We start from the raw sequence: 14,416 nt of genomic DNA on the forward strand, positions 1-14,416 counted from the left end.
ATGAAAATCAAAGACAGGCTAGAGATCAAAGAAAAGTGTGAAATTTTATTGAGGACGAAATTTAAGATTAAAACAGTTGACATTTTCTTTGGTATAAAAGCACGGCATCACAATGCCGGATAAAGGACTCAGTGACAAAGGTTTAGAGAACAGTTCTTGCAAGATGTGTCATTAAAGAACAGAAACTGCCGAGTAGTGACTTTGTTTCTTAACTCGACTCTGGCTAACCGAACAAAATCAAAACAGAAAGAAGTGTGAATCTTTCAGTGAATGGTTAAAAGTAAGTAAGTAAGGGCAATGAAAAACCATACGTACTATGACAAGATTATTACAAATGGAAGGAGGGGGGTTTCTTGCTTTCTTTTCTGCTAAAAGGCAACACCAAATTGTCACAGTATGTCAGCCATTTAAAAGTAAGATTGGCCTAAAAAATACACAGCTGCTGTCCTAGTTTATCCCAACACAGGTTATGCATAGGTAAACAAGATAAATACGTGTACTGGAAATTAAAACTAGAATGAAATCATGGCGAAACAAAAAATGCATTTTTGTTAGCTTGTGATTTTAGCGTTTCCTTTCATTATGTAACTGAAGCGGACGGTTTTTGAGAACAGCAATGACTTGTTTTTACACGGTTTGTGAGGCAAAGTAAATTAATTAAAATGGCATTTAAAAAGGAAGTGAGCGACTCGGAAAATAAGAATCCTCCAATTTGCTAACTCAGCAATAAAAAGTAGCTGATGGTAAAATACTGAACGAGCAAAAGGACTGAACAGCTGTGGTCATTAAGAGGTTTCAAGCTTGATGTTTCCAGTGCAGTGCAGTGCAGTTCCCTGACTGTTTTAGATTCTTCAGGGTTTGCAGACCCAATGTACTGTTCAATTTTGGAGAAAAAAAGTCCTAGGGAGTTCAAAGCCAGAGCTATACAATACATAAATAATCTTATTTGACTGTCACAATTGAGGTACCATGGATAGACTCCATTACAGCCGCAAACCTACTGCACAGATCATGTGGCGAGTTTGGCCGAATCTTTGGGGGTTCCTTAAGGACGATGATTTCTGCCGAGCAGTCGAGCATTCTGGGCAGGAACTCTCCGAGCTTTTCTTGCAGGGCATCTTTGACGTGAAAAAGAAAAGAGCAGAGCGTGAACTGACTTGGACAGCTCCGTCAACATGCAAGGGCACAGTACGGCGAGGATTTGTTTTCAGCTCTCAGAGAGTAAAATGTGTAGAAACGCAACAGGAGCCAGAAACGCTCGGTGAAACTGTGCGGAACCCTGTACACCAGTTTGAGGCTGTTGTGGCAGCGGAAGGTAAAAACGCAAGCAACCCTCGTGAGTGTCTACTTACTAAATCAACCACGTTCTACTGAAGGATTTCATCAAAAAACTTCAAGGTTTCAATGAGTATTTCACTAAGACAATAAAGAAGGAGGAAACCAGGTATGCTTTGCACAGATCAATCTCGGAAAAGAACATGGCGCCTGACTAACCATTCATATCCTGGCCCAGGTAAGAGCACCAGCGGTTCCTTATGGTCTCGATGGCGTCCAGGTCCTCCTGGTTGATGTCGTTGCTGATCATCAGGTGCATGCAGGGAATGACCAAGTCATTCATTATGCTCACCCCCTCCGTGACATCACTCTCCTCTCCACTCCGGAAAAGCTTTGCAGCAGCCTCATTCAGCTCCTGAGCGCACAGAGAACACCAAAGGCGTCACCCACTGCGGGACGTCTTGACAGCTTCTGATAAGAGTTTAACTTACATTTACTTATGTGAAAAACATCAAATCAGGCCCTGGAGTGGTACTGTTTGCCCTGTAAGGGCTTATAAGATGTTTTAGCTAGCTAATTTCAGTTCAGGAACAAGTAAAGGCTTATTCCATGCTGAAAAGAAAAGAAAAAGGACACAATATTTTGGCTGTGGAACCCTTTTTCAGGTTCAGGACCTGGAATAAACCTTTACTTATTCCTTTGCAGCTTGTGCATGCTGGCGCAGCTACCTTCTCAAACTAATTTCAGGTCACTTGTGTACTATTATCATGTATCTCACTTTATAAACAAATGGCTCTTCAGTATTCCAACATAAGTCTCCCAAATTTACAGTATTGGCTGCCAAGAGAAAAACAAAGTCTGGGTATGTCAGAAAAGCTGTAGTAAGGGTGGTAGCTAAAACTGACCTAGAGCCACTAGAGACCGTTAAGGTCTTTATTGTCTGTACATGGGTTCGTATGAGGTGTATTGGTTAATTAGTTAATTGGTGAAGGGCAGAGAGCTCTATTCACCTGGGGTTTATCTTGACTAGTTTGGTATTTAAAGGGACTCACGGTGACAGATGATGTTAGGTTACAGTAGAACAAGTCTTTGTTTAAGGTGAGCATCATACTTCTGCTGGATAAAATCTCCTGGCACAATATTGTTGCAGTCCATCGTGGTCTAACAGCCACCTGCTTAGAGGGAGGCCTGCCACACTGAGGTAATAACTTACTTATACAGTTTTGGAAGCATTCTGTGTCCACTTTATCATACCTTTCCGTTTGTTTTGTCTAACTTGGTTTCCCATGGCTTCTTGTTAGATCAGTTTGGTGGAGGCACAATTAAAGTATAAAACAATGTCAAACGGCACTCACTGTTAAACATTTCCTCCTATAAAGTGCAATAAGTGACTCCTCCATGCCTCTGTTCTCCCCTTTCATCAGCAGGGCGGTGTTGTTCTGATAGGCATAGACCAGGTAGTTCAGAGCTTCCCGTAATCTGGAAAACAAAATCATCACAACACGCTGATTGACTGTCCAGTCGCACCACAGCACAAAAGTATAAGCCGAACGCAGGCTATTAACATACTTTCCATTCTGGTATTGCTCTAGCCCCGTCAAAAGATACACAAACACCTTCCGAAAGACGCTGTAGTCTTCGTGCCACTTCTGCAGAAATGAAAAACACACAGGGTAATATGAGTGGTAAGAGCCAAACAAGCAACGCAAGTAGCACTGGCCATCACACACACAAATGTGACTGAATGAAACAAGTGTAGCCTACAGTAAAACCTTCAGTGATAGGCAAACAGATTCCAAACTACTAAAGCAGACCATCACTGGGATACATATTTTTGTTAAAAAATGATTAAAGACTGGGTTTGTTGTGACCTACAGAACAATACCTACTTTATTTTCATGCAAGCCAAACTGGACTAAAATCTTCACTAAAAAGAATGATACTTTATCCAAAGGCAGCGCATGTACCACATTTACCCTGTTACACAGAATCAAAGGCAGAAACATGCCAGTCTAAGTGGTCAGTGTAGCTTAAATCTGGTCTCACCATATACTCCTCCATATCCATATCTTCTGGACGTATCAGACGCAGCTTAGCTCGAGCCTCCTTCATTATACCGATTGATCTGAAAGACAAGGGGATGAACAGGAATATTGGCATGGCAGCCAGGAAGCATAACAGGAACTAGGACCCTCAATCACATGCACACATTCATGGACAGACAAACGCCCAGTTTCCTGCTGTTCACTAACAATTTTGTGGATGCTGGTGGTGGTGGAGGGGAGTCCCCATTACCTGTCAAGAGCTCCGAGTGGAGTGTCCAGAAAAGCGCTATATAAGTGTAAGCAATTATTATTAACAACACCAGTTGGCAAGGATTACTTGTCTAAGGAACGTGAGGTCACCACCCCGCTTAAGAAAAGCTTTGAATTCAGGGGTCAGGAGACAGAATGGTGCCTTAAGCTTTGTGAGTTCTTTTCTCGGCCACTGTCGCAGGTTTCTCAGGCGAGCCGCCTTGCCTCTCATCGTAGCTCAGGTTGCGGTCGGCAAACTGCTCCAGTAGCGTCCTCTCAACGACGCGCTTGGGGGCGTCGTTCTTGAAGAAGTACACCAGGACATGCTGGAGACGAGGGTCGTTCTGAGGGGTGGATTTCTCCTGCGCCAGAAGGAACAACCGGGAGTATTCCTCGTGAAAAGCCTGGAGTGGCAAATGAAAGAAAAGAAAAGAAAAAAAACACATGTAAGTGCCTTTTTAACTTAACAATGCTTTAATGCGAGAAAAAAAAAAAGGCTGGAAGTCATCATGACTGGACAACCGCGTGACAACTAATGACCCGGTAACAAACAAAAATCTACTGATTTTATCCAAACCCTATGAAATCAGAAAAGGGGCCTCCACCACATAATCCACTTTAGTCCATTACTCTACCTTAGCAACAAGAACAAAGAAAGAGTACTGCACTGTGAACACACCATTGCAATAGGGGAAGATGACAGGATTTTTTTTACTGCTCCCAGAGCTACTACAGTAAGTCAACACCTGGCTGAAGAGAAGTCGAGCAGGTGAAAAATACCTTAATGAGAGCAGCCTCAGGACCGTCCTTGTCAAAGACCTGCCTTGCCTTAGCAATGGCCAGGATAATCCCTTGCATGGCTGGGGTTAGCATCATCTGCCACAGGGGGGCAAAAGGAGGGAAATAGAGAGAAAGAGAAGCCAACATCTAAATGCTAAGCATATTACGCTATATTACAAAAACATCTATAAACGCACAAGATTAGTAGAGACACAGACAGACAGAAACAAGAAAACCACACACCCCAAACAACTAAACATCCCTAAAACGATATCCACTAGCACCCTAAGTACTTGGACAAATTATATAACTGGGTGTGGAAAAATAACTGCTTGGTTTGACTGAGCCATGCTGAGCGTTTTATGCCAGGCCTCACAAGAGAATTATTTTCCGAGAATGATTATTTTCATAATATTTTTAAAATATTTGTCCACATATTTCCTAAATAAAATAAAATCAACTTCTGCCTGTGCCGAACATTGTTTTGTTAATTTTGAAAAAAAATACTTGAATTCAAGACCTCTGTGTTATACATGTGTATGATTCTGCTTATGTCCTACCTATTACAATACAATACATATCTATTGTATTAGGTTAAATTCCATGCATGCTTTGTCAACCAGTTTACTTCCTAGACCTAAGTAACCTACCACAGTTCAGTAACTGTTCTGAATGTGTCTCATCTTGGATGAAGCCTTCAGCCAAATACTATTATCTACTTCCATGCGTGTTATAACATGGCTGCTTCTGAAAGTTGTAAATACAGCACAATACACACAAAAGTTAAAAATTAGGGAAAAACGTGTGTCTTTTTCAGGCATTCCGAACTAGTGAGATTTACATGCAATGATTTATACCTCCTCATTGTAACCATCTGCATCAGAGCAGACAAGAATCTTCCCTACACTCGGAATTTCCACCTCGGACACCTGGCTCTCAGGCTCCCTACTGCCTGCCTCCGGAGGCTGCTTCAGCTGGGGCTGGGCCTCAGTTTTAGAGTCAGCTCCGGACTCTCCCTCAGCAGCACTGCCTCCGGCCCCTGCCTCAGCCTCAGAGGCCTGCCACAAGGAACGTCGCCAAAGGAAGAAAAATGCAGAGAGGAAAAGATTTTAATGGTGGAAATGAAGAGGCCACATTATAAGATACACACAGAAACAAGGAAATTGCATGCCCTCCAATTACAGACTGATAATCTGATCCTCTGAAACCCTTGATCACAGCCCAAATTATATACTTGTAAAAAGCATTTTTAGAGCTGTGCGGAGAGTAGTATAACATGACTCACAGGGAAATCAATTTACAAAGAAATGCGAAAATGTATAATGTATGAACACAACAGGGACACTGATCTTTGCCTAGCAAACAAATGTTTTTTTAAAAAAAGTGCTCTGCAACCATATCTTATTTTCTTAAGAAGCATGTTAATGAATTTAGTGCCAGAATTTAATTGCTCACCAAGAATCTCAAAGTGTGCTGAAGCCCTGTTTAAATCAGACAACGGAAATCAACATTGTATTGTATTTTGCTGAAGAGGAACAAGGAAAAAAAAAAGATTAACTGATTTTTAACCACTAGGTGTCACATTACCACTGTTAATAAAACAAGCTGTTTGCTGAGGGAAATTGCACTAATCATAAAGCATGTCCATTTTTATTGGCCTTTCTTGAAAATAAAGAGCAAGTCAAAGTAGAGGTCAAACACCCAGTTATGTTCCATCTCCCTCCTGGTTTAATTTAGTTATAACTAAATTTGCTTTTCATTTATTCTGAACACTTTTTTTCTTTTAACTTTCATGTGTCCAGTCCAGCTTCACTTTAAAAAATAAACAAATCAAGTGGTTAGACTACCGCTGAGAGTGACAGACTCTTCACTTTTATTAATAGCCACCTATCTGAATGACGTCTGAGCATCTGTCTTTTGCCTTGAGCCTGTCTATTTTTCATTGTATTTGCCTGTTTGTGAGAGACAACGTATTGTTTACGATACACAGTTTTTGGCTTTCAGTGCCACAGTGTCTCTTCTGGCCTTGGGGACATTTGCAGGGTAACTCTCCTGTACTGAACCTCCTATATAGGGCTGCACAGCCTGTGACGTGTTGAAAGACAAGTGGCTCAAGGGCAAACAGACCAGAGGAAGTAGGGCAGACTCTTCATTCTCCCCCGTGTGCTATTACAGGTTTCCTAGCCATGAGCCAAGATGTCCAAAACTCACAACTGGCTATTCCCAATCTGGTAGATCCAACAAAATGACTTGGTCATTCTAAATGTACAAAACAAAAATATATGGACAAGTTGCTGTATAAGCCTGTCAAAAAATTAAAGAAATCTCGCTTGGCTGAGAAGAGCTTAATGATCCAAGGATTTTATCCTGCTGTTTCAAAAAGAAACCAGGCTATCAGCTTTAACAGTATGGTTGGGTAACTTGTTATAGAGTCCTACACCCCTTTGTAAAAAATAAAATGTGCAAAGTTTTAGATTGGTGGAAATAAGAGAACATCTAACTTTCTTTTATTATGAACCATCATTTTGCCCAAAATGTTTGACCCTCCCCTTAAGTTTAAGAAACATCATCAGTGGTACACAACACGTGTTTTCCTGGAACTCAAGAGCCTGGCACAGCTAAAAGTAAAGAATTAAACTAACTGAATCTGTTTTTTTCTGAATAAATGAATGTTCATTCGGTAGCGGAATTTAGACATTGACAGAGCAGCCAAATATAGTTTTTATGAACTTTTATAAAAAAAAAACATGGCACGTGCCACTCAAATGTATCTTGTGTGTCACTCATGGCACACAGTTTATTGCCAACCCCTGATCTAGACGAAGATGAAAATGACAGAAACACAGACGACTACGTCTGTTCGGAATGGGATCCTTCACATCAATTTCCACTGAAACTCTGAGCACAAAAAGCAGCAGTAACTAAAATATTCCAGATTGCTAAATGCAGAGTTTACCAGTGACAATGGGTTCAATTTGTGATCAACAAGAAACAGGTTGGTACTGTGATAGCTGGGAATAAAGCGATCATGAGCTATAAAAAGCTGAATAGCTCATTGTGAAGTACTTCTAAAAGATTATCCCAGCCTGCCTGCACCATCACATCATCCAGTACACTACAGGAATGTTAAATAGATGACTCACATTCAATGTGTGTCCTGTCTTATCTCTTAATAAGGTGGCAGTTTTCTGAGAAACCTCCACAGTCCCATGACAAACACAAATAACTATTTTGTTTTAAAATGGCCACGAAAAAACTAAACAACACATTATTTGTAATATCACAGACTCTCTTAATACATTTTTCTATTCTTGTCAGCTAGGCAACCTCAGGAAAAACAAATATTGTACACAAACTATTATAATATAGAGGAGCAGAGGTCTTCTACTACAGGATAAAAACTCTTCTTTACTACAGAGAGGCATGAAAATATCATTCAGGAAATATTTGAGAGATACATTACTAAGTAAAAAGCACATCATTCACTGTACTGTTTGGAGATGTGTCTGAAGGCTTCCCTATCTAAATAAAATGCAGTATGATACTAAGGCCTTCACATGCATTTTAGACAGGGAAACCTTGTTTGAGAGCTGGGAGCTAGTTGCAGCTCCATCGTCTGCTCATTGGGCCAGGGATGCTTCGCAGTCTTTTAAAAAACGGGAAAACAAATTGCATTCACAAGTATTGGCTGAGCGAGTACGTTCATTCTGTCTGACCACTGCTCTCAAACTATATATATATAACTATATATATAGAATAATAAAATATATATAACTATCTATATAGAATGTAGAATAATAAAAAATAATAATAATCATTAGTATTAAATGGCCCAGGTTCCCTGTCTGCACATCAGGCTCAGTTCTTCCTCTCTGTCTTATTCTTTCCAACACCGTATTCCTACATGCAACGTATTTGCAGGAAAACTCAATAAAGGGACTTCAATGAAATACAAGAACAGACCTTGCAACATGACAGACACTGTCTGAAGCACTGACATTTGGATGCTGAAAGCTGACGCACTTGTGATAAGAGCGGCCTGGCCGGCTATCTTCGAAACCCCCACCAGTCTGTATTTGGACACGCAGGAGACGCCTCTTCTTAATAAAACGGATAGCAACAAACCTATAGACCTGTCTTGGTCAACTGCTCACAGTAAATCACAGAAATCACACGCTTGGCCACCTTCAAAGGATCTTTTCGACTTCTGAACGCTCGGATTGCGTCTTTTAACTTTTAACAAGACAAGAAATCACTGCTTCTGCGACACGCCCCACACACCCCTAACCTCTGTGAGGGCGGCTTCCACTCCCTTCTTTTCATAGCAGTCGGCCGTGTTGGCGATGGCCTGTGCCGTCTGCTCCTTCACGATCATGGCGTGTTCCGACGACAGGGAGCGAGGGGGCTGCTGGCTGGGTGGAGGTTCTTAGAGAAAGGAGAACAAGACTGCTTTTAACAGACACGCAAGGCACCACTGTAACGTAAAACTTGACAACAAAATAAGGCAGGCGTCTGGCAGACTTCACATTTCATATATTTTCTTACCAACACTAAGAGTGGCATTTGCCTTTGGGATTTGATATTGATTTCATAACAACATCCAGAAACAAACTGAATCCTACACATGGTGCGTCAAAAGTCAAACAAGACGAGTCACCCTGAGTGGGCAAAACAGCCTGCGCGTTACTGTCAATGTTCTTGACTGACCTTCAGCGACAGATTCCGAAGAAGATTCTTGCGCATCTGTTACTACAGGAATGAGGGATTCTTTCTGAGGCATTTTCCGGAACTGCTCCTCTTCCCACTCCTCCACTTCCTGCTGGAACCAGTGGTTGTCCTCCCGGACATACTGCCTAAGGACTGGAGGGAGGGAATCCATCCCCCCTAACACCTGGCCTGTCTCAGCATCTGTGTCCTCTGTGGCACACAATGAGAGGGGCTTTTAATAAACACACAACAGTGGACACAGAATCACTGTTAACTGTCCAAACGGGACTCCTGAGTGGCTCATCTAGTAACGGTGCTCAGTTTGAGTGCAGGCTGAACTCTATGACTGTGGTGTTGCTGGGTTGAGCCTGGGCCAGGTCTCTAGCTGACTGTGACCAGCATTCCCAATGCAGAAGCTCAAAACAGGCGGAAAATAGCTGGGGTTGGGGTCTGTCTTCCCGGGTCCTCTCAGCTTTTTGTGTAACAGCCTGAACTGTAATATTTCTCCAGTGTTTTCTCAGAAGATGAACAGCTCAGACAAGTAGGTGTATCAGAATGTCTATTGGTCTTTATTGTTCCTATGGGCTTAAGGGGGTCCCTGAGGGAGAGCCAAGTCTGAAACCAAATGGCAATTCCAAAAAGAAACCAAATAATGGGCAATTTCGGAGGTTTTAAGAAATAAAATGAAGCCAATTCCCCACCTTAATGCTTACTGTGTTCTCACTATGCACGCTTACACTAACAGTGGCAGCCTTTCACATTTGTGTGCAAGCCAAGGACTCGATCTGTTGTTTGTAACACGGAGCGGGCTGTGCCATTACCGGCTATGAGGTGAGGGAGCATGTCGTCGATGTACATGAGGCAGTAAGCGCTGGCGTTCTTCATGCCGCCGTAGGAGTCCTTCTCCAGCTCCTCCCACGTGGACTCGGTGACGGAGATGTCGTTGTACTTCAGCCACAGCTTGCTCGAGTGGTCACAGATGTAGGCCCAGTAGTGACCAGCGGAAGCTTGACCCTCGTGGACAAGGACAGCGTGAAGCCTGTAGGGCACCTGAAGGGAAACAGCAAAACGAGAAGCAGCTGAGAATCTGCAAACTGTACCTCACCTGTTGCGGCAGATCTCCTTAGCCCATGTGTTAATGAAAACAAAAACCTTTAAGCACAACATTAACTGGGAACCTTTGTTAAGTACTGGCCAAGGCTGTGTGTGCATTTCCCAGCACGAGCTGTAAAAGAGTGAGATCTATAACCCTGACTCTGGAGGGCCCACACAAAGAATCATCTTTTGATTTATTCTTCCACAAAAACATCGTTGATCATTACTACACCATGATTAAAAAAAAAGTAAAATAAGACCATAAAATATTAAAGCTCATTTGGTTGTCGTTAGTAGTTAGGGTGATTAGTAGCAACTCCTTGTTATAATACAGTCAAGAGTACAGTCAAGAGCTTTTAGGAATCTATTCATCCAATACAAACCTCAGGATCCTGAAATGCCAGCCCTCCTCATCCTTTATGTTTGTGACATTACCTCCTTTTTATATTTACGGAACTGTATTACACATGCATTACAATTTCCCTTCTTTACATCAAATAGTAGTAGTGATCTTGGAAAATCTCCTGATATTTATCAATGTACATGAAATTGGAAAGGAAGAACAGAATCTCCTTTATATGTTCAGATTACAAAACGTAACCAATACGCATTCCAACGTCTTGTGTTGCTTTTATTTTCACGCTGGTAAAGGAACAACACAGGCCTGGCACTAGTGGCAAGACGCACCTGGCTCAAACTGGCATCTGAGTACATGCCATCCAGCTGCCGGCTGATTCTGTCAATGCTCTCCTTCAGCTCTGCAGAAAGAGAAATGGGAAAAGCTGAGAAAACGTTATTGTGTGACTAGTGAAAAAGTCTGGAGTTAAAAAGTGGATAGGCTAGTCAAGAATTATTCCGTTGTTGAGAATTTTCTCCATCTTCCACCTTTATCTCGACAACAAAGACCTAAACTCATCATCTTTCTCTGTATACAGGCTTAAACTGCAGAGATGAACAACACAGCTAGCGCCCTCTAACCCATCAATTAAGTTTTCTTCAAATACACTTGGGATGGTGGAACCTGCTTTGTACGCATTTTTTTTTAACTCAAACTTGCCAACAAGGAAGCAACAGAGACCTAACAAGATTAGAAACTCAGGGGGACCTCCTAGCAGGGAGAGTGAATAGCTGTTGTGCCAAAACCGTCTCGAAGAAATTTACTGCACCTGCGTAACAGACCGAAAATAAAGACAGAGGCACCTGAAATATGCTCTTCGTTTAATAAGTTGAATACTTTAATAAGTAGTCGTTTATAGGCAGATATGGTGTTTGGACGGGAGGAAAAAAAAACCTCACCTTGAATATTCTGTTCCACCTCTGCCCTCCAGCGTTGCAAACACCCTTCGACAAAGTGCAGCTCCTCCTCCGACACGCTGTGTGGGGCAGGCTGAGAGGGCCACTCCACCGGGGGCCGGCACTGTGTGAACGGTTTGTGTATGGGCGTCCTCTGTCCTGGTGGGGCCGGACAGCTCAAGCAATCGGGTGTCCCCGAGTCCCCTGCTTCAGACAAACTGAGGCCAAATGCGAATGAACATTAAAAGGAGCTAATCGTGTCTTGAATCACTGCACAGTGGCCAGCAAAGCTTATTTCTGTCCAGCATCTAAGAACGTTAATGCGACGTTCACAACCAGCAGCCTTAATGGATCGATTGGTCACAGACAAATCATTTCACATGGGTTGAGCAAGACCTTCTCACGGAAACACTGAACTTCACGAAGTCTTCCATAACTTATCAGCAAGAGTTTTGTACAGCAGTTTATTTAACAAATTAATTTCACTCCTCGTTTGATGAATGGCAGGGAGATGTGTGGGAAGGGATGTATAATTAAGGTACCAAAAAGGTTCAAAAAGAGCTGGACGTGCAAGTCCCAATTTATTTGTACCACGAGATTCCTTCTACAAGGTTTTTTTTTAAATACCAGGAAGCATTGAGTCTCCTTGCCTGGTGTTCTCCGGGGCTGGGTCGGTGTGGGTTGTGGTGTCGGGTGACACTGTGGAAGGTGGCGAGATCATTCTGATGTCTTCAGCAGGTGAAACACTAGAAGGCTTTGTGGTAGCAAATTCCAGGACGTACTGCAACATGTCTGCCAATGGGTACTTTGTTGGCCCAGAGCCGTAACTGTTGTAACTGTGGAAAGCAATCGGAAAATGGGGATTCTGTATAGAATATGCTGTTTGGCAGGTTGGCATAAGATAAAGAACAACTGAGTCATGTATGGCCTCTCCTAGTTCCTCTCTTTTTAGACCGAACAAGTTCTTTATACAAATCTCGCATGAATAAGAGGCAGCCTTTTCTTATTTAAATGTGTTCTAAACTGCTGAGAAGATAATAATAATAATAACTCCTCACACTTATATAGCACTTTTCTGGCCACTCCACTCAAAGCGCTTTACAGGTAAGGGGGATCCTCTCCACCTCCACCAGTGTGCAGCCCCACCTGGATGATGTGACGGTAGCCATAATGCACCAGTACGCTCTCCACACACCAGCTCTCAGTGGGGAGGAGATGTTTACAATTTTCCATGCTGTAATTCATGTGTAGAAATATAATTGAGTGGCTGCCTGAAAGGTCTCCATAACTTATATTTATGGTCTTATATGCATCCAACAACTTATACATGTATTTTTAAAGCAACTTTGGGGATTTGTTGTATGTTCAATATTGGTTTTGCTCAACCATCTAAGCCTATTTCATTCCTAAGCAGCACAACAGCACCCTTGTCCTTTTCTAACTCTTATGTGTAAGAGTTCTACACTTTAAGGTACACCAGCAGAAAAGCCTCGCTTTTCACATTTGGCATCGCTTCCTTTAACTTGCTAAGAAAAAAAATAAGTCTTATTATTCCGAGTCAAATTATTCTGAGCATCCCAATCATTGCCTTAGTTCAAACTGCACCAGATTTCTTATTTTAGTTAAAAACAATTAATAGTTATAACTTAGAGAGTGCAGTTCTAATGTACAGCTTGAAATCACAGGTCGACTCGCAGCGTGCAGAGCCATTCTGGAACTGTATGTAATTTCATTCATCAAGAAGTTATTGAAAATTTGTCAAGAGCAAACCAGAGGCCTATTACAGATTACATGCTGGCTTTTGTACATGTTCGGGGCTGAATAAAGGGCACAGAAAACCGACACAGACACTGGCCATTCATGAGCAGGACTGGACGTCACTGGCTGAAAGGCCCTTCTGAGGATTCTAACCAGACACACGCAGCGATGAGAAAATTTAATTTGGAGAATTCTCCAAGACCTGGCGTGACTGCTGATAAAGACCACAGATTACCTCTCCAGTTTCTGCTGCAGAGCTGTCAGCTGCTCCTTCAACTTCTTCGCTTCTCTCCTCCTCTTCCGGATCAGCTCCTTGTTTCTGTGGAGGTACCTGCTCCCACAGATCAACACATGAGAATCAGGGTCACGGAGACTTTTTAGCCATTTAGCATATTTTAATTCAATCCAAAAAAAAGAAGCATGACTTGACAAAGTAATTACTTCTTCTCTTTGTAGAGTGCAGTTTAAATACAGGTAAACAGTATTACAGTCCAGCTAAGGTTCCTATCAATATGTGTGCTACTTTGATTTCACAGCTATTTAAAACTATGTTTAGCCCTCAGCAATTGCGCACCTGTCCATGTATATGACCTGGGGGAACTCCAGTTTCTTATGAATCTTCTCGGGGCGTCCCAGAGATTGGTTGAATTCAAACCTGGACAGTTCAAAGGTCAGCACTGGAGGTAATTTTGAGAACCAGCGCTGGGAAACAAAAATAAAAACAAGAAAATAAAAAATCCCTCATTAATGAAACAAGTATACATTTAAAAAAAACAGGCTGAATAACAAAACATTAAAAACTATTAGCCCTTTAAATGACAACTAAGAATTTTTACTTTACTGCAAATAGCTCTTGTGGCTGCATGCGGGACTGTGGAGTCAGAGCCCTTGTCTAAGGGTGACGCGTTACCTAGACAACCACAGCTGGGGCGGTTAAGTTTGGATTAGCCGCAGCTGTGGGAGCTGTTTAAGAGCAGGCTAAAAACTTCCCCGGAGGGACCAGCTAGCTGGACTCTTTTTTGTTTCTTTTCATTTTCTTTCTCTCCTCTCTTGTGGAGGTGGAGTTTTTCCTCCCCTGTCCCCCCATCTGTCCTCACTGGGACAGGTTGAGGGTTTTTGGGCCTTACTCTCCTTTTTCTCCGATCTGGACCCTGCTAAAAAGGGACAGCCCAGTCCGGATGCCCAAGCAGAGCATTTTTCTTTGTCCTTTTGTT

The 14,416-nt window shown here is 42.3% G+C and overlaps 1 protein-coding gene across 3 annotated transcripts in view; it reads right to left on the bottom strand.

Moving 5' to 3' along the window:
* Positions 1-25: 25 nt before the first annotated feature.
* usp28 (ubiquitin specific peptidase 28) overlaps positions 26-14,416 on the bottom strand; it is a 28,495-nt gene continuing 14,104 nt past the window's right edge. For 2 of the 3 annotated variants that reach the window (XM_088939504.1, XM_088939505.1), the window contains exons 11-26: positions 13,777-13,904; positions 13,438-13,533; positions 12,095-12,280; positions 11,448-11,662; positions 10,839-10,909; positions 9,878-10,106; positions 9,057-9,266; positions 8,638-8,774; positions 5,207-5,407; positions 4,350-4,445; positions 3,795-3,973; positions 3,322-3,400; positions 2,845-2,924; positions 2,631-2,754; positions 1,495-1,690; positions 26-1,118 (exon numbers count right to left, since the gene is read on the bottom strand). In XM_088939504.1, coding sequence (XP_088795630.1) covers positions 943-1,118; positions 1,495-1,690; positions 2,631-2,754; positions 2,845-2,924; positions 3,322-3,400; positions 3,795-3,973; positions 4,350-4,445; positions 5,207-5,407; positions 8,638-8,774; positions 9,057-9,266; positions 9,878-10,106; positions 10,839-10,909; positions 11,448-11,662; positions 12,095-12,280; positions 13,438-13,533; positions 13,777-13,904 — 2,403 coding nt within the window. In that variant the 3' untranslated portion in view covers positions 26-942. The remainder of the gene's footprint in view (positions 1,119-1,494; positions 1,691-2,630; positions 2,755-2,844; positions 2,925-3,321; positions 3,401-3,794; positions 3,974-4,349; positions 4,446-5,206; positions 5,408-8,637; positions 8,775-9,056; positions 9,267-9,877; positions 10,107-10,838; positions 10,910-11,447; positions 11,663-12,094; positions 12,281-13,437; positions 13,534-13,776; positions 13,905-14,416) is intronic. The other variant, XM_088939506.1, reaches the window with a different exon arrangement.

Source organism: Atractosteus spatula, chromosome 22, assembly GCF_055471065.1.
Source record: "Atractosteus spatula isolate fAtrSpa1 chromosome 22, fAtrSpa1.hap1, whole genome shotgun sequence".
NCBI lineage: Eukaryota > Metazoa > Chordata > Actinopteri > Semionotiformes > Lepisosteidae > Atractosteus > Atractosteus spatula.